At 33.7% G+C, this 22245-nt stretch overlaps 2 protein-coding genes and 2 non-coding genes across 8 annotated transcripts; 3 read left to right on the plus strand and 1 right to left on the minus strand.

Moving 5' to 3' along the window:
* Window positions 1–5086: 5086 nt before the first annotated feature.
* Window positions 5087–9497, plus strand: LOC112509557 (coronatine-insensitive protein 1-like). The gene is made up of 3 exons (XM_025114563.1): window positions 5087–5732; window positions 7315–7786; window positions 8357–9497. The coding sequence occupies exons 1-3, from the start codon at window positions 5248–5250 to the stop codon at window positions 9161–9163; spliced, it is 1764 nt and encodes a 587-aa protein (XP_024970331.1). The 5' UTR covers window positions 5087–5247; the 3' UTR covers window positions 9164–9497.
* Window positions 9498–12710: 3213 nt separating this feature from the next.
* LOC112509273 (transcription factor DIVARICATA-like) lies at window positions 12711–14175 on the minus strand. Of its 5 annotated transcripts, none has more exons than XM_025114140.1 (3): window positions 13948–14175; window positions 13341–13747; window positions 12711–13253 (listed from the first exon to the last, which is right to left on the minus strand). In XM_025114140.1, exons 2-3 carry the CDS (start codon window positions 13733–13735, stop codon window positions 12851–12853), a joined length of 798 nt encoding a protein of 265 aa, XP_024969908.1. In that variant the 5' UTR covers window positions 13736–13747; window positions 13948–14175; the 3' UTR covers window positions 12711–12850. The 5 variants fall into 5 exon arrangements, with proteins under 5 accessions (XP_024969908.1, XP_024969907.1, XP_024969906.1 ...); XM_025114139.1 differs by having other exon boundaries at window positions 13341–13752; window positions 13948–14174; XM_025114138.1 differs by having other exon boundaries at window positions 13341–13835; window positions 13948–14174.
* A 397-nt stretch (window positions 14176–14572) lies between these two features.
* On the plus strand, window positions 14573–14645 carry TRNAR-CCU. The gene has a single exon. It is a non-coding gene; the product is annotated as a tRNA-Arg (tRNA).
* A 6699-nt stretch (window positions 14646–21344) lies between these two features.
* Window positions 21345–21430, plus strand: TRNAM-CAU. Its single transcript is given in 2 exon segments — window positions 21345–21382; window positions 21395–21430. It is a non-coding gene; the product is annotated as a tRNA-Met (tRNA).
* Window positions 21431–22245: the final 815 nt, after the last annotated feature.

The raw sequence follows: 22245 nt of genomic DNA on the forward strand, positions 1-22245 counted from the left end.
GGTTATTTAAGACTACATAAACCTGAGCATTTATTAAACAGTCTTTGGTCTAGCAATATCCGAGTATTTGACTTCTTAAGAGATCAAGAGTTCAAACCAGGGGCAGACCTATTATGGATTGATTGGAGTCTCGTGCACCCGTTTACTTGATTATCGTAAACGAAAAAAAAATTAGACGTCTTGAAAGTACACCCACTTAATTTTAAGGACGTCCTTAAATATTTTAAAACTAAGTTTTTAGTATGAATTTAGACTTGGTGAAATGGTCCAAAACCTCTTATATGAAGAACTTTAACCGAAGTAGCGAGACCATTCCATCAAGTTTAATTTCATATTAGAAACTTGGTTTTAAAATATTTCAGGTCATCTTCAATCAAGCAGGTACACCTTTAAGACGTCTAATTTTTTTTTTTACGAGAATTAAGTAAGCGGGTGCACATGACATCGCGCAGTCCTTAGTAGGTATGTTCCTGAATGTTACCCAATAAGGTAAGTAAAGAGATGATTTTTGCTTGTAAATACTAATCCGGTAAAAAATTGAAAAACGGCCCTTGAAAAATATGCCACGTGAAAATGTCTAAAAGAAAATGATTGTTGATAGTTGTTGATAGAGATAAAGCCTAGATGAGATACTCCATAGCGAAAAAGATATAAGTTGTTTTGACAAAGATATTGATATTGCATTATTAAGAGGTCGTTTACTAAACGCTTATCCGGTAAGTGTTAAATGAGTAATTTTCCTTACCAGATGAACATGACAAGGGTAAAAAATCTTACCCTGTAAGAACAATGATAAAGATGAAGAGTCTTACGCGGTAAGTGAGGATGACGATTCTTACCCGGGTAAGGCCTTATCGAGTAAATTGTTGCATACGATACCATTTTGATATACTACAATCTTACCCGATAAAATAAATTACAATATTGACTCTTAATGATAAACGCTTACCAAATAAGCATTTAAATAAACGGTGAGTAAAACAATGTTTAACGGTCCTCAAAATTAGATTGTGAACAAGACAAACTTATTTTTTGAAAAAAAAAAGAGGATAGAAATAATTAATATGTGGATCTCAAGCAATCTAACTCACCCCACGACCTCACATGGTTTGTTTTTCCTTTTATGAGTTTGACACATGGCATCGTGCCATTGGTTGACTTTTGATCATTTAAGAATAAGGGGGTGTTTGAGATTGCTTATTTAAAACAACTTATGTTTTTTTGTAAAAGTGTTTATTAACTTATGTGGTATCAAACTGGAGTTTTGTAAAAAGTGTTTGGATTAACTTACAGCGGTACCAAACTGCAATAAGCTGATAAGTTGTTTTTTAGTGTTTGACAAATTTTGCTTATATCTGTAAAATGACCAAAAAGAACAGAGAGAAGATTGATGTTGTTATATGGAGAAGGGATAAGATTGAGATCGATGTTATCTGGAGGAAAAAAGATAGGTATAAAGGGTAATAGGGTTAAAATGATAAACTGGTAATAAACAGTTTTTCATAAGTCAGGACGGATTAACTTATCAAAAACTGCTTATTACCGGTTTGACACCGATATAAGCAATTTTCTTTTTTCTTATCCAAACACTAGGTATTAGCTTATCACCGGTGCCAGACTGAAATAAGTCAATAAGCAGATAAAATAAGTAATCCCAAACACCCCCTAAGTCTTATTTGATTAAAGAGTACTTTTTTGATAAAATTTAAAAAAAAAAAAAATCAAAATTCATGTTTTTGATTCTCTATCAATAAAGTCTAATATTGACATATTTACGTAACACTAATTTTCAATTATAAGATAAGTTTTTTATGATTTTAGTTACGTTTTAAAATATACAATAATCCGTTTAATCTATTTTTCATACTTAAAATTAAAAAATAATAATGAATTGCAGTTGAAGATTGTATAGGTTGATAAGAAAGACTGTAAATTTTTAATTAAAATTGAATCAGATGAGATTATGGTTAAATACAGTCTAAAAGAATCATACATTCTTATATCAAGAATAAATTTGTACAAGGTTTGTGTTTCAATATATGAAATACAGTGTAGATATCTCTCGGGATTTTATATATGATGATAGTTGCTACCCAATTATAGGGTTCCTTCCACTTTGGGGTCCATTAGCTTTTGATTTATTTAAGGTTTATTTTATATTGATTTAATTTGAAAAACATGAAACTTCATTAAACGTAATACGTATATTTTATAAAAAAAGTACCAGGAATCGGTTAATTGGGACGACTATATATACTTCCCTTTGCTACTATTTTTTTTGTAAGTCCTTACGGCGTTTTCATTTTATTGCATGAATTTCGGGTCTCAAATAACATTATTTACATCTGGGTAATAATGTAGGGTTCGATTTCAGTGAGAATGAAAGTTATGACTGAGAAAAGATGGGAATGGATCTTCACTTCTGGATTAATAATAATTAATGCTTCTTACTTTTTCTATCTTAACTTTTATTTTCACACGTTCTTTCATCTAAACAAGTACCTCTTAGGGGCTGTTTGGCAGTTGTTGAATGATTAAGTGATCAGAATGATTAAGAGACTCTTATGATATAGTTCAAAATGAAATATAATTGTTTGGTAACTGTTTACAATGAAATTAGGGCGCTGAATGGTTAAGGGAGGCCTATGATACAAAATCATTCAGAGGGTTTTGGAACCATTAAGAGACATACTCTTTTTTTGCCAAACAAGATTCACCTCTTAACAATTCAGAGTCCGCCTCTTAATGGAACTATTAAAAGGTAAACAAACAACCCCTTAGGCATTGTTAAGTAAGCTAATTTATTTTTTGGGTACATGTTTGGTTGCACATAAGTTATCTTATAAACTAGTTTATTGAAACGTTACTTGAAGTAATAGTTCATTGTCACTTTTTCTAATTATAACTCCTTGGTTATAAATAAATATTAATAAAATTTAAATATTAATAAGTATTAGTTATCAATTAATATCAATTATACATTAATATTATTTATTAATTATTAACAATAAGTATTAATCATATCAATTATTTTCATATTATTATTCTTTTAATTATTAAATATATTTAGTAATCAAAACACAAATATAACAATTCTCGTAATGTTTAAATAACATAAAAATTAAAGTTATACTTAGTTTATTATAATATACATCAACATGATTTTATGTTACTGATATCAGCTGTTAGTTTATTTTAAAAGAATCTAATTCCGTTAACATACCAATTTTTCTTCCAGAAGTTTAAGCACCTTTCAAATAACAAATACCAGCATAGTTTTATACTTAATTAGACACTGTCGTTAAGCTAAACATAAAACACTATTAAAATAAATCGAATTATTAAATCGGAATCTTGGGGTTGAGGTCATGGCATTTGATATCCAATGAGAAATTCTAAACTTATTATATACCATACGTATCTTATTATATAAAAGTGAAACGAAGCTAAGAAAGTATAAAGTGATGTTATTGTTGATTCGGGATTGAATATTTCTCGATACAATTAGAAAACAACAACTGTCAAAATTTGGTTTGTAGAACTGGTTTCACATGCGACATCATACTTGGGTTGGGTTGAGAAAAGTTGGTGATCGTTTTGGTTATTGAAAAATAATCATATAAAATTAGGTATTATAAGGGGTGTTTGAGATTGCTTATTTGAAACAACTTATTATAAGTTAGAAGGGTTTAACTTCTTTAAAAACTTCTTATTACCGGTTTACATTGGTATAAGTTGTTATTCCAAACACTCAAAATTGCTTATTACCAGTGTCACATCGGAATAAGTCAATAAGTTGTTTTTATAAGCAATCCCAAATACTCCCATAGTCTAGTAGCACGATAATCATATTATTCTCCACGACGCCATTTTTACAGCTTAAATGACTATCATTTCATTAACCGGTATCCGGGATTACTTTTTCCTTTCAAAAATCAATTTGGTTTGGCCAAAATCCATTTGTGTCTATGAAAGAGTGATGCTCCAACGACTAAGTTTGGTCATTTTTTTAAAACTATGAGCATATTTTATGTAAATGAAGATTTTACGTCTGTATAGTTAATATAAAATGTTTGTTTATTAAGCAATTTAAAGAATTTTTTAATAAAAATAAAAAAAAAACACTTTTTGTAGCTTATCTATACTATATTATAAAATATTTGACAAATACTCTTAAAAACCACTTTTAATATGTAAAGTACTGTTTATTAATACATATTACTTAAAACTCAAGATTGCAAGTAGATTGTGCGTAAGTACAACTTATTAAAGCTTCATATCTGAATTCGTGTAACTAACTGAGATAAACATAATCAAATAGAAGATAAACATCTCATTTTAAATATAAAAAATCTAAAATATAATTAAGATAATCATTGAGTTCTAACAGAATACTTTATTCTTATCTTTATAAAAAATTATATTATTAAACCAAAAAAAATTACTTTGTTATTAGATTTAAATTAAATTATAATAAAAAATTAAATTAAAGAATTTACACCCAAAAAACGAGAACTATTGAATAAATTAATTTGATATTAATATCGATTTTTATTTTTTCAAAATTTTATATTATCTTCAAATTTATATAAAAACTAAACAGAGAACTATTAAATAGTTGATTTGATACCAATATCAATTTTACTTTTTAAATTTTTTATTCTATTTTCATATTTATATTAAACTAAAAATAAAAATAAAAAATTTATTTCGTTGCATTACACGAGTAACTAATAGATTTAAATGAGTAGGTCAATTTAGTAAGAACAAATAAATGAAAATAAAAAAGATTGTAAAAAAAAAGGGAAATTAATCAAAGAAGGAAAGAAGGGTATTATGGTAAAAGTAGATGATGATTAACAGGAAACAGAAAAGCATCTTGGAGCGATTTCCCCCAATTACCCCTGGACACTCTGAGAACCTGCTGTTCGACTTTCCATTTTTATCTCCCCACACAAACCCTTCCAACTGTCGCCGTCCGATCTCTATCTCCCTCTCCCACTCCCACTCCCACTCCCACTCCCACTCCTTACCCTCTATCTCCTTTCTTCATACATACTCACTCATTCACTCACTCACTCATCGATCTCCTCAATTTCATATAATCTGTGTAAATATCTTCCTAAACCTCACTACTCGATGTGGGGTCTTCTAATCCAATCGTCTTTTTTGAATCTTCTGATTGAATTTGGTCTTTCTATTCACCAGAATTTGGTTTAATTTGATTTGTGATCTGTTGGAGTTAATATGGAGGATCGGAGCTACAACCACCACCGGATACATGGCATGTCGGATGTGGCTTTCGAGTGTGTGATTCCGTACATACACGATTCACGGGACCGCCAATCTGTTTCCCTTGTGTGCCGGAGATGGTGCGAGCTGGAGGCTCAGACACGCAAGCACGTCATGATTGCCTTGTGTTATACGGCCACGCCGCAGCAGCTTTGGCGGAGGTTCCCGTACCTTGAGTCACTCACGCTGAAAGGGAAACCCCGTGCTGCCATGTATAATCTGATCCCGGAGGATTGGGGTGGCTTTGTGACGCCATGGGTGGAGGAGATTGCGACATCTTTCGCCTGCTTAAGGGACATGCACTTTAGAAGGATGATTGTTAAAGATGAGGATCTTCAACTGCTCGCAACTTCGCGAGGGCATGTTCTTCAGGTTCTTAAGCTTGATAAGTGCTCTGGGTTTTCCACCGATGGGCTACTGCATATTTGTCGATCCTGCAGGTATTTTCGTGATTTTGTAATCCTCTTAGCTTTATGTTAATTGTTAAATCTTCCATAAGTTTGATCTTTCATTCATAATTTTTACTAAAAAAAGTTAAATTCTGATATAATATTAACTTCTGTTTTCTAAATTACTCTTTAACATTCTTTATGCTCTGTTTTTCTTCTTCTTGAATAATCTTTATAAGCAAGGATTTTCCCCCATTCTTAGATCGTATGCTATTGCAAAAGCCATAACGTATTTATTTATATCGTCATAAACGTCGTATCTTTCGTGTACCTGCTGATCAAATGGTACCTCCATCTTCAATGCTGGTGGGGTTTTCATTTTCTGTAGAACGTACATGATATTATTGGGTTCCCTCTTTTACTTTCAATCTTCTTTTATATTGCTTGAAAGAAGAAATGCATTTTTCAACTTATGAGGTTTAAGCAGTACCATTTCCAATTCACACAGTATGATCAAAATATAATATGTTGAGGATATTGGTACATATATTTATATTTGTTGCTTTATAATTTCAAAGCAATGATCAAAATCTTTGATCAATTCAAGAATTTACCATCATTTTCTATAATAAGCATCAAGTTTGAGCTCAAAAGTCAAAAGTTTGTCTTATTGACATGTAGTACTTTATGACTTAGAGCTGTCAAGTAGGTGGAGTTGTCGACTTGTTAGGTTTGATCATTGACCATTTGACCTTTGGCTAGTAATGTGCTAAAAAGAAGCGTCCCAATGATCTTTAGTACTCCATGTCATGTGTAACACCTTGAGGTCCTTGCCTCCATTCTATGTATCATTTAGAAGTCTGAATCATTCAGACAAAATGGCATGTTTTTGATGCATTGCATTTTGAAGTGTATAAGTTAAGAAAAGAGTAGAATGAATACCTTAAAAAGAATAAGCTAAAACTATTTGACAGCACATGAGAATGCAAAGCAAACTAATAATGTAGCCAGAAGGAGAAGAAGATGACTACTGTCAGCTGCTATAGATCCGGAGTTACGATAGGTCTGTAAAGCTTAGTTTCTATTTGTGTTCTTGTTATATGGCACAAGGAGAAATCACTCAGATGCAATGGATGACTGTGAGATGAGACTTGGAAAATGGAAACCAAAGAACACTTGGTATAACTAGATGGAAAGTTGATTCTACACGTGATCAATGATTAGAGAATTGGCAATGTAATGTTCTGCATACCACTGATATATAGGTAATTACTGCTATGGTACCATGTAGAACTTATCAAAACCAGAAACCTTATGCATAGTTAAGGGAATATTCATGGACCATTCTAATCTTATGCATAGTTAAGGGTAATATAATGGACCATTTTGTTTCGGTATCAACAAGTTAGGAAGGACGAAAGCGTTCATGGTGGAACATGTTGTCCCTTCAACTTCCCAATTATTAAATCTCTGAGGCGTTTTAGCGTTGTCCCCTTTATGGAGTATCATATTTATCTTCTTTTCTAGCTAAAGTATATTACATCATCCGACTCTCATTTTTTGATTCCAGATTTTTAGTTTCTGACTTATATGTAGTTGATGATGCAAAATTTTATGCTTTTTGGTATTGCAGGAACCTCAATACCTTATTTCTAGAAGAGAGCCAAGTAATAGAGAAAGATGGAGACTGGCTACATGAGCTTGCTTTAAATAACACTGTTCTTGAAACACTGAACTTCTACATGACAGATCTTTCCAAAGTTAATTTTAAAGATCTTGAACTCATAGCCAGAAAATGCAAGAATTTAGTCTCAGTCAAAATAGGTGATTGTGAAATATTGGACCTTGTTGGTTTCTTTCGAGCTGCTGTTTCGCTAGAAGAATTTGGTGGGGGATGCTTTAACAATCAAGCAGAAGAGTATGCTGCAGTCTCCTATCCCCAAAGATTGTGTCGCTTAGGTCTAAATTACATGAGTACGAATGAGATGCCCATTGTATTTCCCTTTGCGTCCAGGCTCAAGAAGTTGGATCTCCTCTATGCCCTTCTTGACACAGAGGACCACTGCCTCTTGCTCCAACGGAGTCCAAACTTGGAAGTTCTTGAGGTAGTTTCTCATTATCAATTTTGTTTTCTGTCATATACTCTCTCCCCACCAAAACAAGAAATTCATTTGTACTATTTACTCTTAAATGAGCTACTATCCAGATTTTAACTTGATATGAGTTCCTCAGGTATTAGTCCAAAACTGGTAACAAAATTTTATAGCAATTTTGTGATCAGCAAGTGATGGGATTTCTGTATAAGTCGATCTATACCCTATCTTTCTGGAGATGAGGGATTTTTTACTTTTTAGATGCACATTGCTTTTAATCATAGTATGCTTTCTTCATTTTAAACTGTTTCTGGTGATTAGTTACCCGTCCTCTCATCTTGTGTTAGCATAATCAACTGATTGACTTAATGTGTTTTGTTGTAATTGGTACAAGTTTGGGTTGTTGTTTTAGAAGGGACTTAACTTGTGGAGTTCAAACATCTACAATTTTTAGGAACGAGCAGCCTTACATTTGGAATATGAAGGAAACTTCTACTCTCTTTTAGTAACATTTATAGAAAATGGTTCCTGTTATGCCATATATCAATTAATAAAAGTGTTTTGTGTTGTACTTATGGACAGACTAGGAACGTAATTGGAGACCGGGGCATGGAAGTTCTTGCACGTTATTGCAAGAAAATGAAGAGGCTTAGGATTGAGCGAGGTGCTGATGAACAGGAAATGGAAGACGAAGAAGGCATCGTTTCTCAAAGAGGCCTGACTGCCTTAGCACAAGGATGTATTGAGTTGGAATACATTGCTGTGTACGTATCTGATATCACAAACGCAGCTCTGGAATGCATGGGCATGCACTTGAAAAACCTTTGTGATTTTCGTATGGTCTTGCTGGATAGAGAAGAGGTGATTACTGACTTACCCCTTGACAATGGAGTCCGATCTCTATTAAGTGGCTGTCATAAGCTTAGAAGATTTGCTCTCTATCTTCGTCCAGGAGGGTTAACAGATGTGGGTTTGACATATATTGGTCAATACAGCCAAAATATAAAGTGGATGCTGTTAGGTTATGTTGGAGAATCTGATGCAGGGCTTTTAGGCTTCTCTAGAGGCTGCCCTAGTCTACAGAAGCTGGAAGTGAGGGGCTGCTGTTTCAGTGAACAAGCATTGGCTATTGCTGTTTTACATCTTAGGTCTCTAAGATACCTATGGGTACAAGGGTATAGGGGATCCCCCACTGGATGTGATCTCTTAACAATGGCGCGTCCGTTTTGGAATATCGAAGTAATTCCTTCTAGAAGGGTTCTTGCTGGAGAAGACCAAGAGGTTGAGCATCCTGCCCATATACTTGCATACTACTCTCTTGCTGGACCAAGAACAGATTTCCCACCTTCTGTTATCTCGCTTAATTCCATTCCGGTCCTTGATGAATAGCAGAATAGGCATGTGTATATATCTGATTCCACGAGTTTTAAATTTTCCCTTGGCCATCAAACATATTCCTTCTTCAAAAAGGTTCCAGGTGCCTGAGTGGAACTGGTGACGGTGGCTTCATTTCTTCAGTCTATCACAGGCTGAGATAAGTTCTATCTGTTTTTCTTCCCATTTCCTGTATTTTAGCTGTTCATAGGCAATGTTTTTTTCCCTTTTTTTATATATGTTGTCCTCCTCACACCCCCAAAATTAAGTTATTGGTTTTGTTCTAATTCCTAGAACAATGGCCATGTAATAAGTTTGTTGTACTTTGTAATTTTGATAGCGTTTGTGATGTTAATGAGCCATCTTCACCAAGCCTCCATACGTGATCTGTTGTAAAATGAACATGCATATTCATAGTTCTGTTGCATAGAGATTGTCAGATGGCTTATGCTGAGTTACTTAGCAAATCAGTGAATTGCTCGTTGAGAAATGAAGAGTTCCAAATTCCAACATAAGAGCACACATGAGGACACATATTGTTGTTCAGAATTATGTGATTTAACTATTCATGAAATTGCGATTATAGTTGTGAACCACAAAGATTCCTACAAACGGACAGTTCGGTGGTTCTGGAAAGTAGATTAGTCTCAAGATTTGAATTTGCAAGTCAGCAGACATTTGCTGTGGAACATCTACGGTGCATGCATCATCACACATCTTTAGGCTCAGACCAATCAGGTTAGTCAACTTATCATTCTTTTTGTTATGCCATCAAACTTCCTGTTAAATTTCATCGCAGTAGAATTGGATCTAAAATCATGTGTCATTTTGCATGCTTTTAGAAATCTTTTGGTTACAGATTCTTGATTGACCTAAAGAATTCTGTACAACTTTTCAGCCAAGGAAATAATTAACACAGAATCTGCATACTTAATTAAATTTCTACCAGGATTAGTTTTTGTCTTTTGTGATGATCTTTACAAAAGGGGGTTGTTACGTTATAGGAGGACTATCAAGAGTTACCATCAAGGAAGTATAGTAAGCTTTGTGCACATGTTTGTTTGTCTTAGTACTTGAATTATTTTTTCTAGATTTTTAGGTGCTTCTGTTTTGAAGAGGATAAGGATTCAATAATTAATCAAGGCAGTCGTGGATGCATGAAAAGTGACATGTTTTATGACTTCACTCACATTGGTTCGTGGAACCTTAAATATCAAACCGAAGTTGTCACTTTCCTAAAAATTATTGTTTTAACTGAAATAAAGTAGTCCCCTTTACTCTAGGATGAACAAATAAAGATGGTATTTTTTTAGATGGTGGAGATCCCTCTATGAGATTTGTAAATGATATCTACCTTAGGAACTTCTCCTGAGAAAGATAAACATGTAGTGGATGATGATATAGCTAGAACATGATAAACTGTTCTTCCCTTCCAACATATCTATTAAACTTCTACTGAAAATTCATCAATCACATAAAAGGAAGTTAGGAACCATCTTCCTTTTATATATGTATCAATCATATAGTATATTAGAATACTAAAAATGATCATGAATAATAAACAAATCACTGGAATTCAGTTTCTATTTCACTGCACACTAGAATGTAATCGATGCCCTTATATATATTTATACATATATATCTTCATCAACCAAATTCTGAAATATATAGGCCAGATGAAGGAAATGAAGAAAGGAGGTGTATGTTATGAGGCTCTAACATATGTGGGGCATCCCCACTAAGAAAAATGGATCAAAAATAGAATAAAGTGGTGGACCTAAGTGCTTTCACATTGCAACTTGCAGAAAGGTTTCTCCAATTAAAAATTTGTTTTATGAAGTGAGGGCCTTTGTCATACTCCAAATAAAAGTTGAATTAAACCAAATAGTACATAATATACTTTTTTATTGCATACTTCTGTGGCTTATGTATGAAATATAAGGTGGACGTTTGTGTATGGGCACTTAGACTTGGCCTTTTGTGGATGATCCTTCATCCTTGTTTTATAGTTGGCAGTAGTATCAACCACTATATTAGTATAGTACCCATTAGGAAAACCAACAGTAATCATCATTAAGGGACACCATTTCTGTGCTTATTTCTCAAAGCCAAGCCTTGTTTAGAGCTAAAAATGTTGAATTTCGTTAACCGAGATACATAGTATATTTCTTTTCTCAGGATTTGGTTATTTTGACTCTAGGAAAAGAGTTGATACTTGTTTTTATTGGTATGTTCAATCTTTAGATGTGAATTGTGATCTATTCACTCTCTATGCAACCTTGGTGAATCAGAAAATTGAATACTACGGAAAGCTAATTCCTTTTTTTTTCCCTAGGAATACTTTCTTCCAAACATGATTGTCTGGAGATTTTGATGAGATCCGTTGCATTAGTGTTGGTATGATCCGCATAAAAATACGAAGGTAGACAACGTGATAGGTATGTGAATCCAACCTCCCAAATGAGCCCATAAAGGGTATGTTTAAGAACTTCTCTAGCGCCATTGAACGGAACTGAAACTAGAACAAAACTTTGGTTAAAACTTGAGCTAGAGAAGCTTTGATGCTGATTCCCTACCATATCCGTATATATTGCTGGAGATATCTTCCCACCTTTTGTTGGCAACCGAATTCAGGTTGGTGTAAAGTACTTTAAAAAGCTAATCCATGATTAATACATGTAATAGTTTTCTTTCGGTCAAGGAAATGTCAAAATCTTGGGTTTGACTGAAATCAGAAAAGGTTGATGCATTAAATGATAGAAAAATCAATAAAGTAAAATCCTCTATAGCCATTCCAAAACCAAATGCTTGAAACATTAATATATGCCTTGGATTCTTATCTAGATTTCCATTTTATGGTCAAAACTTGCTTCTTTGTTCCATTGGGATCAAATGAAGTGTCAGCTGGAACATCTGCCAGGAAAACTGAAAGATAGGAAGGAACAAACTAGCAAAGGGGACCTTCGGGAATCGTAGAAAATAAAGACTAAGGGTTATTAAATGAAAATCCATAAATATGATCTTTTATTCCAAAGCATAATAACACAATATGCTTGTGGAATGCAGACTCAGCCAGCTCTATTATAAAGGCAACAGTCAACATGCTTGTATTCCTGTGCATATATACTATACATGGTTGTGAAAAGGACGCCAATGGAAACTAAAGTTAGAAGTTAGATATTCTGAAAATTTTGGTAAGAGTGGATGTTGACTCAGCCGCTGACATGGCAGTCTAGCGAACTTATAAAGATATGACTCGGTTAGTTCTTTAGTAACAGAACAGGCCAACTTTGCTTTAACTTTGATAAAGAAAGGCACTCTAGAAGATTTGATATGTAAATCCACAATTTCGCGTTTTATACGTGTGAACCTGAATCACCTGATCATGAATAGCCGTTTAGATATACATATATATATATATATATATATATATAATTCTTTAGAATTTAAAAACAAAATTCCATTCCTGTTGTTGGGTTCAAAATTGAAATCTGGACATTTGATTCTCCAGAAATGGATCCCATTTCAGAAACTTGAACTCAGAGTCTCAGACACAGTTTTTAATAAGTTCTAGGAATTTGTATCGTTATCATAGATGTTATAATCACTAAGACAGAGACATTAAAACAAACTATTGAAATACAAAGAAAGTAGAAGTACATATAAACAGGATTGTTAACGACAAACACAAACTTTGCTTCCTTAACCTTGAACCTGGTACCTTGTAGGTTGGAAATGGAGGCCAGAATTGTAAACTCGGATATTCATTCCATTACCACCATTTCTGTTCAGTTTAGCAATCTCAAATGGGTAAGTCATCACAGTTTCTTCACTTGAGTTGTTCCAGTGAAGCAGGCCTTTTGGTAACCCTAAGGATTTAGATGATCTATCGCTGCCATCTGGGGAATTAGTATTGTCTGGGAGATTGATCATTGTGATATCATGGATGCTAGGTCTCCTCTTCTCTTTCCCATCTGCATTTAGTCTTGCATAATACTTCTGAGCATGACTTGCTACTTGTGTCGGTGTTTTCGTCATCACAAAATTACGAGAAATACTTTTCCAGTCTCCTTTCCCATGAACTTGAAGACCCATCAAGAATCGCCTAAAAAGATCCGATTCAATAAGCCAGAATTGGAACCCTATCTCCTGCTAAATAACAAAATCTACAACTTAGAAACTAGAAAGTTACCTGTGCTCCTCTTCAGTCCAGGGAACACCCTTTCTTTTCTCCTGATCCAAAGATCTGAACTTTGAAGGCCTCTTTCTGAAGATACTGAATCCATGATCTTCCACCAGTTCCAATTTGAAAGAGGAACTGAAATAACCCGGAATCGGTACCAAACCAGCTTCAATATTATTGATATCAGCTTTCAATACCTCATACTGTTTCTTGACGTCGTATTCTGATTTCCCAGGGACCAAAGCGGCCACATTTGACCACCGGTCGGGTGTTTCTGTATCGAATATAGCAAGAGCACTTTCAAACCACGTGTTTTGTTCGTCGGTCCATTGTTTGTTCTTGGTATCTTGCATCACCTTGTTGCTTGAGCTCAAACTGTTGGAAGATGGAGACAATGTCTCCATGGCTGCTTCAATCTGCTCTAGAAATTGGAATACGGACAGAATGATTTAATTTAACCCTTTTTTGAGATTTATTACTAGAACATGTTCAAAGACCCAACACCTGATCAAGAATCAAGAAAATCTTGGAAACTGCTTATACCCTGCCAAATCATATGATTCAAAAAACAAGTTTAAGGATGAAAATTAGTGGGATGAAAGCAAAAGAATCTGACCCTATTGAGTTGGTGGCTGAATTCATGTGTTGCAGATTCAGGAATTGGAAGAATCTGGCTTAATTCTGATCGTGGATGAAGCCAAAAGATAGAAGAATAAGAAAGAGGAAGGAAGACATTCAAAGTGAGTGATTGAAGAAGGTGGCTGCTTGTAATTGGGAGTCTGCTCTTTTGCTGTTTATATACAAAGTGTGTGCTCTCTCACTCTTTAACCCCCCCTTGGCTGCTATTGACGCTGTTACTTTTAAAACACCTTTTATCATGCCATTAAAAAGTTTGTAACATTTCTTTTATTTTATTTTATTTTTTCGTTTCGTTTTATTATTTCATTAAATGAAAGGTCGACATCGGTTCTAATTTGAGCCATCAACTGTACAAGAATCATGTTAGAATGGCTTTCGCCTTGGCATTACTTTTGATCCCTATGTTTTACGCATATGATTCATATCGACTTCAAAAGTATTATTGCAATCTCTATGTCGAGCTGATTGGAGTTAAATATCAGCTTTTTAACTTTACTTTATAAAAAAATAAAAATCGAAAAATAAAAGACGTAGATATTTTAATTTTATTTTTTGATATATGTTTTAAATATATTTTATTAATACAGAATATAAAATAAAAAGCGCCTGTAGCTCAGTGGATAGAGCGTCTGTTTCCTAAGCAGAAAGTCGTAGGTTCGACCCCTACCTGGCGCGTTTATTTTTTGCTTCCAATTTTACCGTTCGTTTTTCTGATGCGCTTCTCATAGGTTTAGAGGTTGTTTGTTTACATGTTAATAGTTTCATTAAGGGAGAAATCTTGTTTGGCAAAAAAAAAAGTTTGTCTCTTTATGGTTCTAAAACCCTCTGCATTATTTTGTATATTGGGTCTTCCTTAACCATTTAGCGCTCTAATTTCATTGTAAACAATTACCAAACAATTATATTTTATTTTGCGTTATATTATGAGAGTTTTCTGATCATTCTAACCACTTAATCATTTTACACCAAACCATTCAGTAACGGCCAAACAACCCCTTACTTTTTTTTTAATAGGTTTTAAAATAAAATATCTTTTATTTACTGTTTAACTGGAAAAAAATGCAAACCGAATTGGAACATTATGTAACATCCACATATTTCATTTAAGGTGTCACGTTATAGATCATCAATAAATAATGAAAATCATTTATTAACTAAAATCCTAAAATTCTTAATTGATGTTTCTTATAGTTAAAATCTTAAATAAATAAATAAATATTATATGATGTCTTAAATGAAAAGTCCGTCTCATACCAGACTAACACATGGATATGCACAAGCTTATACGAGTAGATTAGCAGTAACCTATTGGTGTCCCTTACCTATACCTATCCTGGAAGTAGCTGACTATGAGATGCATATACTAGTCAACACATACATATAATTCACAATCCAAAGTCAAAAGTGCAATAAATGTTCCTTTTTAAAAATTTATATGAGATCTCAATATCATATGGCATGGTCGCTACACGCCAATTATTTGGGAGGGAACTACCCGACCGTTACCCCCAGATTTCCCACAATTCTCCCTTGATTACATAAATCTCGGCATATCAGTAGTGAACCACTCATTTCCTCCGCATTGCATTTAATAACATATGTGAGTTTATCCCGTTTATAAGCATGTGTAAACGTTTAAAATAAAATAAGTAGCACATGGATCCCATAACATCACATACATGCAATACAATTATCATATAACATGTACAAACAAAGCCCATAAAACACATTTCACAGTTAATGCTTAAATAATTTGTACATAGTATTCACCCGAGTGTGAGTCTCATGAAGACTCACTTGTTTCATATAATACTTTTCTATATGAAGTTGTTTCATATATGGTTTTGAAATTGTTTCATGTCATACTTATGAAATTTTAATGAAATTGTTTTATGTATTTCTTTAAAATTAATATAATAAATATGATAATATCCACGATTAACACCATTCATAATAAAAATAATTAATCAACCTCTTATAATTACAATATATATATATATATATATATATATTAAACAAGAGGCAGTGAAGTTGATATTTTAACCAATTTTTCAAAACCCACCCCTCAACTTTCACCAATTATCCAAAAGCAACCCAAAACTTTCCATAACGAAAACCCGATTATCACAATATCCTTCCCTCAAAAGAATCGCGTCTCGGAATTCAATTAGTCAAATAACTGAGGATATTTCCTTCTTATTTTAGACTCCAATTCCCATGTAGCCTCTTGCCCCTTGTGAAATCGCCACTGTACTTCTACCAGACTAATATCTTCAGTTTGTGCCTCTGGGGTTTCCATAAAACTCAATTTTTCATCAATCTAAATTTCAGGTAATGGTACAACCATATTCGGATCATCCAAACATTTCGGCAAATTAGAAACATGGAAAGTGTTATAAATACCGCTGAGCTCCTCTGGTAGCTTTAATAGATACGCTACTTCGCCAACCCATTTACAAATTTTGAACGACCTAATGTACCTCAGACTTAGTTTACCTCTTTTTCTGAAACGTACAATCCCCTTCCAAGGTGAAATTTTCATCATTACACGATCTCCCACTTGAAATTCAATCAGCTTACATCGCTTATCGGCATAACTCTTTTGTCGGTTTTGAGTTGTTTTTATTCTTTCCCAAATTTGATCTATCTTTTTCTGTTGTTAACTGTACAATCTCTGGACCAACTAACTGTTTCTCACACACTTCATTCCAGCATAACAACGTTCGACATTTTTTGTCATGTAGAACTTCATAGGTGTCGTTTGAATGTTGGAATGATAACTGTTTCTGTAAGAAAATTCGATCAACGGTAAATGATTTTCCCATGAACCCCCAAAGTTAATAATACAAGCTCGCAACATATCTTCAAGGGTTTGTATCATTTGCTCACTTTGCCCGTCAGTCTGTGGGTGATACGCCTTAGTCAACCGAATTTGGGATTCCATTGCTTTTTGAAAGTTTCTCCAGAATCTCGAGGCAAATCAATTGTCCCTCTGAAATAATTGACAATGGGACACCCTGTCGAGTTACTATTTCATCAATATAAATCTTCGCAAGTCTTTCCAACAGATATGCCTCTTTAATTGGTAAAAAATGTGCAGATTTATTCAAGTGATCCACAATAACCCAGATAACATCATACCCTTTCGTAGTTCATGGTAGTTTCATTATAAGATCCATCGTTATATGATCCCACTTCCATATTGGTATTTTTAATGATTGCAAATTTCCACAGGGTCGTTGATGTCCTATCTTCACTTGTAGACACGTCAAACATCGTTCTACATATTGTGCAATATCATTTTTCAATCTCGGCCACTAGTAGAATGGTTTCAAATCTTTTGTGCATCTGATTAGTACACGGGAGAATCGAATATCGAGACTTATGACTTCATTCAATATTATTTCACTGTTGTTACCGAAATGAGGCACATAAATTCTACCTTTGAATCATAGAATTTCACGATCGTCCTTTACCAGGTTTGTTAACATTCCTCCGATTCTTTCTACTTGTACATTTTCTTCTTTCACTTCTTCATTCTGACATCTTGAAATCTCATCAAGAACGTTAGGGATCAAATTAGCTCGTAAATGCAATATCTTTGATTGTTCCACTCTTTTCTTTTTGACTAAGTCCGTTACCCACCACATTTGCCTTTCCATGATGATACATAATTTCGCAGTCATAATCATTCACTAACTCCATCCATTGTCTTTGCCTCATGTGTTAACTCTTTTTAATTGAACAAATGTTGAAGATTTTTGTGATCTATATAAATTTGACATTTAGTTACCAGTAGATAATGTCTCCAAATTTTCAGGGCAAAAACGACTGCTGCAAGTTCCATACATGAGTAGGGTATTGTTTTTCATGATCATTCAGTTGTCTGCAAGCATAAGTAATGACTTTTCTCCTTTGCATCAAAACACAACCCAGACCCAACTTTGAAGCATCACTACAAACCACAAAATCTACTACCCCTTCTGGTAGTGACAGTATTGGTGAACTGCACAATTTGTCTTTCAATAACTGGAAGGCTTGTGCTTGTTCTTCTTCCCACACATACTTTACATTCTTTTTTTGTCAACCTTGTCGATGGTGCCGCAATAGAAAATCTTGTATAAACTTTCTTTAATACCCAACTTGCTGCATCAAACATATGATATACCAACTTATCGCATCAAACATATGATACACCAATTAGTCGCATTCCATTGATGCGATAACATGATTTCACGCATCATTTAGATATGATAACCCAATCTTGTTACATCATAAGGATGTGATAACCACCACTAATCGCACCATATAGATGTGATAATCATAACTTCTCGCACCACATGGGTGCGATAAACCCATCATGTCCCATCACAAGGATGCGTTAAACTAACACTTCGATCCAAATCCCAATTTCATCGTATTATACACATGCGATAAAATCAATCCCATCACATCATAAAGATGCGATAACAATAACTCATGATCAGAATATCATCATTTCCAGAAATAGATTATGCCACCCTTATCCCGATATACCTAGCTTCTGATTATGCCATAAATTTAACCAGCTCCTGATTGTGCCAATCTCATTACAAAATATATGCCTCTCCTGATTAATGTCACACTTATCCCAATCAGTTGATAATAATATATCTGTTGGGTCACCTATTGATTTGGTGATGACCCACTGATCTGTTCCTCTACCTTAGCAACACTTAGTAGTTATTGGTTCTTTATATATTGGTGTCTTGGTACATACTTAAGCCATTGGCAAAATCGAAGACTAGCCGATGTGAAGACAGAARGTCAYCGATGCGGTGTTGTGGATCAACTGTCTAATATATAAACCAAGACTCCAAAGTAGCTGAAATGAATATTGAAAATATTTTGATGCTACAAGCCGATTGAAGGAAGATCTTCATAGACCGAAGATTGAAAATCTTCATGGACTCAAGATTGAAGATCTTCATAGACCGAAGATTGAAAATCTTCATGGACTCAAGATTGAAGATCATCCGAAGATTGAAAATCTTCATGGACCGACGATTTGTGAGTAGCTGCTTGAAGCTACATATCCATCCTAAGGAGATCTTCCTACAGACTGACCATATCTCTGCAAAGTTTGTCTCTTGATGAACAATGTTGTATGCACGCTGTATACGATGAAAATGAGATATCAACATTGGTCAAGTCAACCCCTGCCTTCTTATCCTCAAGTGACAAGTGTCCCCATGCATTAAATGCTGAAGGTAGTATAAAAAGGCAGTGTGCATCTCCCATGCAAACAACTGGCTTTTGCAAGATTACTTAGTGCATTCTCAAAGCAATCGACTATTCTCTTCTACTCCCTTGCTCTCCTGTGTGCGAAGAAATTCTTAGTGTTATTCATTTCCTTTCAAGAACTTTTTGTGTTGTTCTTGAAAGTTCTTCTCCTTGTAAGATTGTTTAGGTTAGGTTTTCCTTTCCTATCTTCCGCAACAATCTTGTGTATTTCTGTGTGTATTAATTCTTGATATAAATCAATAAGAATTAAAAAGTTAAAAAAAAGTCTGTGTAATTGTATTCAACCCCTCTTCTACAATTAGTTTCTGTTTATTGTCATTCCCTTCGGTACTAACAATATCAAATCCCAATATTATGCTAAAAATAACATATAATCAATTTCAAAACACTCTATGTATAAAACATGAAACCATATAGTTCCTTATCAAAGCAAATCAAATGATGCTTTTAGAGTAATAACTCACCTTCTAATTACACGTAGATGAAGATGCAAAAAATCAACAATTAATCAAATACGAACACGTAAACGTTCTTCTCTTCTTCCTTCTAATTACTTGAACCAATGACCAAAAACACTCTCACCAAGTTTTTCTTTCTTTATTTTTTCTTCCAAGGATAGAAAGGAAAATTAAAAACCAAACCCATATATATATATATATATATATATATATATATAAAGAGGTGGTGAAGAAGTTGATATTTTAACCAATTTTTCAAAAACACTCCTAAACTTTCACCACTTATCCAAAAGCAACCCCATGATTTTCCATAACAAAAACCCGGTTCCCACAATTTATAGCAATAAAAATCATAACTTGGAGTATCAGCATTTAATCTCTTATTCGTTTACTCTTTAAATTTTTAACCCTCAATAATTATTTATTTTACAAATCATTGGTTTTTGAGTGTTGCACATTATTTTGTCAATCATTTATGTTTTTTCAGAAAACATGCATCAATTATTCGAATTTAAATGAGATTGAGATTTTTATATGATTTGCGTTAATTTATCAAATAAAATGAAAACTTCTATTTAATAAAAAAAACGTGTAATAGAATTCAAACATTTAACTCAAATTGGTTTTAAGTTGTAGCTAGTTTTGACCGATGTTTAGAACCATTTTTTATTTTGAACCTCAAGAACTTGTTTTTCAATTGACTCGTAACGTATTTGAGTTCAATCTTACTTATCGTATCTTGTGATGTTGAAACATTTGGTTTCTCGATCAACAATCCCAGAGGAGCCATCATAAGAAGAAGCCTCAATTTGGCTTTTGATTACATTTAAAACATGCTCTTAAATATATTGTTTTCATGACATGGGCCAGTAACCAAACGAAATATGAACAGATTGTTAAAAAATTATGTTACGTAGGTTATTTTTTGTGCGAAAATAGTCTGTAAAGGGCGTGGCTAACATTATACACCATTTCTTAAATGTAAAGTATACATCTCGTTTATGAGGCGTACGATCTACTACACATGATGATTTAAAACGTTTGGGAAATTTGTAGTTTTTGAATGAGAAATGAAGAAGTAAAAAAACCTTATTTTATTAACAGTTGCTAATTTCATGACCTACAGGGAAGGTTGGAGATTTTTGTTTTGATCTTTTATGATATTCCAACAGAAGAAAAAGTACGCAAAAATCCGTTGATCAACAAGAAACGATTGCAAGGATCTTAACGGATTCACCTTTTCGGTTAGAGGTTGTTTATCAAACACTTACCCGGTAAGTGCTTACCGGGTAAGATTTTAGTTCACCAAAACGATATATCGTATACAACAATTTACCTGGTAAGCGCTTATCATGGTAAGAGTCGCCACCCTCATTTACTGGTTAAGACTTTTGGTTCTTGTCTTGCTCTTATTGGATAAGATTCTTTGTCCTTACTATATTCATCCGGTAAGATAATGTGACTTGGTGTTCACTTACCTGAGTAAGCGTTTGATAAACGGCCCCTTCGTCTTACAAATAAATTTTTTAATTAATTAATTAATTAATTATAGTTTTCAGTCAAGAATTAAACATGTAAATCTTGAACAGTTGTATTATTGAAAAGTTTAAAAGATAGAGTGAAAAAACATCAAGGGGTGGTGGCGCAGTTGGCTAGCGCGTAGGTCTCATAGCATTCTGAGTTATCCTGAGGTCGAGAGTTCGAGCCTCTCTCACCCCAAATCTCTTTTTGTATTTGCCATCTTATTAAATTAAAATTCGTTTTTAATTTATTTGGAAAAGTGTCTCAGGCTATGTCTGGACTAATCGCGGTAAATTGTGACTGTAAGAAATCAGCCATAATAACTCAGTGGCTATAATTGTTGTATATGTCTGGAATCGAACCCTGATGTGATATTCCATTACATCCCTTAATACCTCAATCACTACGCCACAACCCTTGTGGTTTATATCAAATGTTTTTTTTCCGTCAACCTAACATACAAAAATGTTATACAAGATATGTTCCGGGTCCAAATTCATTAATCAGTATAACTAATACAATAATTCAAGCACGCACGCCTTTTACCATATGAATTGGCAACGTAAACAAGATATTAACTTTATCATGATCGTTATAGCAAATTTCAAGAGATTTACCAACATTGATTTGATATATGCCAACACTAAAAAAGGTCATTCACGCCTTCTACATTTTCTCATTATTCACAGAATTGGATATATTAGCATGATTCGGAACATTGGCAATAGGAGCATGTTGTGATACTATTTGACCAGATATGGACTCAAATTCGGAAGTAAAATAAATTAACCTCGTTTAAATGGTAAGATGAAATGTTGAATATTTCAAATTCTTGTTCACGTTCACTTTTAGAGGAAAAGCACATGCCACATCTTTTCTATTATTGCTATTCTCACAACTATTCTCACATGTTTGTGATATATTCTCGACTTTTAGAGCCCAATTGCTCCATTCTACCCCATACCAAGTCCATTTTGAGCATATATGACAATTTCAAGATCCATAAGCCAACT

The sequence above is a fragment of the Cynara cardunculus genome (assembly GCF_001531365.2).
Source record: "Cynara cardunculus var. scolymus isolate 2C chromosome LG 3, CcrdV1, whole genome shotgun sequence".
Classification (NCBI taxonomy): Eukaryota; Viridiplantae; Streptophyta; class Magnoliopsida; order Asterales; family Asteraceae; genus Cynara; species Cynara cardunculus.

Excerpts from the sequence above, each read along its gene's own strand:
- LOC112509557 (XM_025114563.1), top strand. The coding sequence starts at position 5,248 with ATGGAGGATCGGAGCTACAACCACCACCGGATACATGGCATGTCGGAT. Across the intron at positions 5,733-7,314 it reads CATATTTGTCGATCCTGCAG|GAACCTCAATACCTTATTTC; the intron begins GTATTTTCGTGA and ends TTGGTATTGCAG. Across the intron at positions 7,787-8,356 it reads CAAACTTGGAAGTTCTTGAG|ACTAGGAACGTAATTGGAGA; the intron begins GTAGTTTCTCAT and ends ACTTATGGACAG.
- LOC112509273 (XM_025114140.1), bottom strand. The coding sequence starts at position 13,735 with ATGGAGACATTGTCTCCATCTTCCAACAGTTTGAGCTCAAGCAACAAG. Across the intron at positions 13,254-13,340 it reads TGGACTGAAGAGGAGCACAG|GCGATTCTTGATGGGTCTTC; the intron begins GTAACTTTCTAG and ends GGATCTTTTTAG.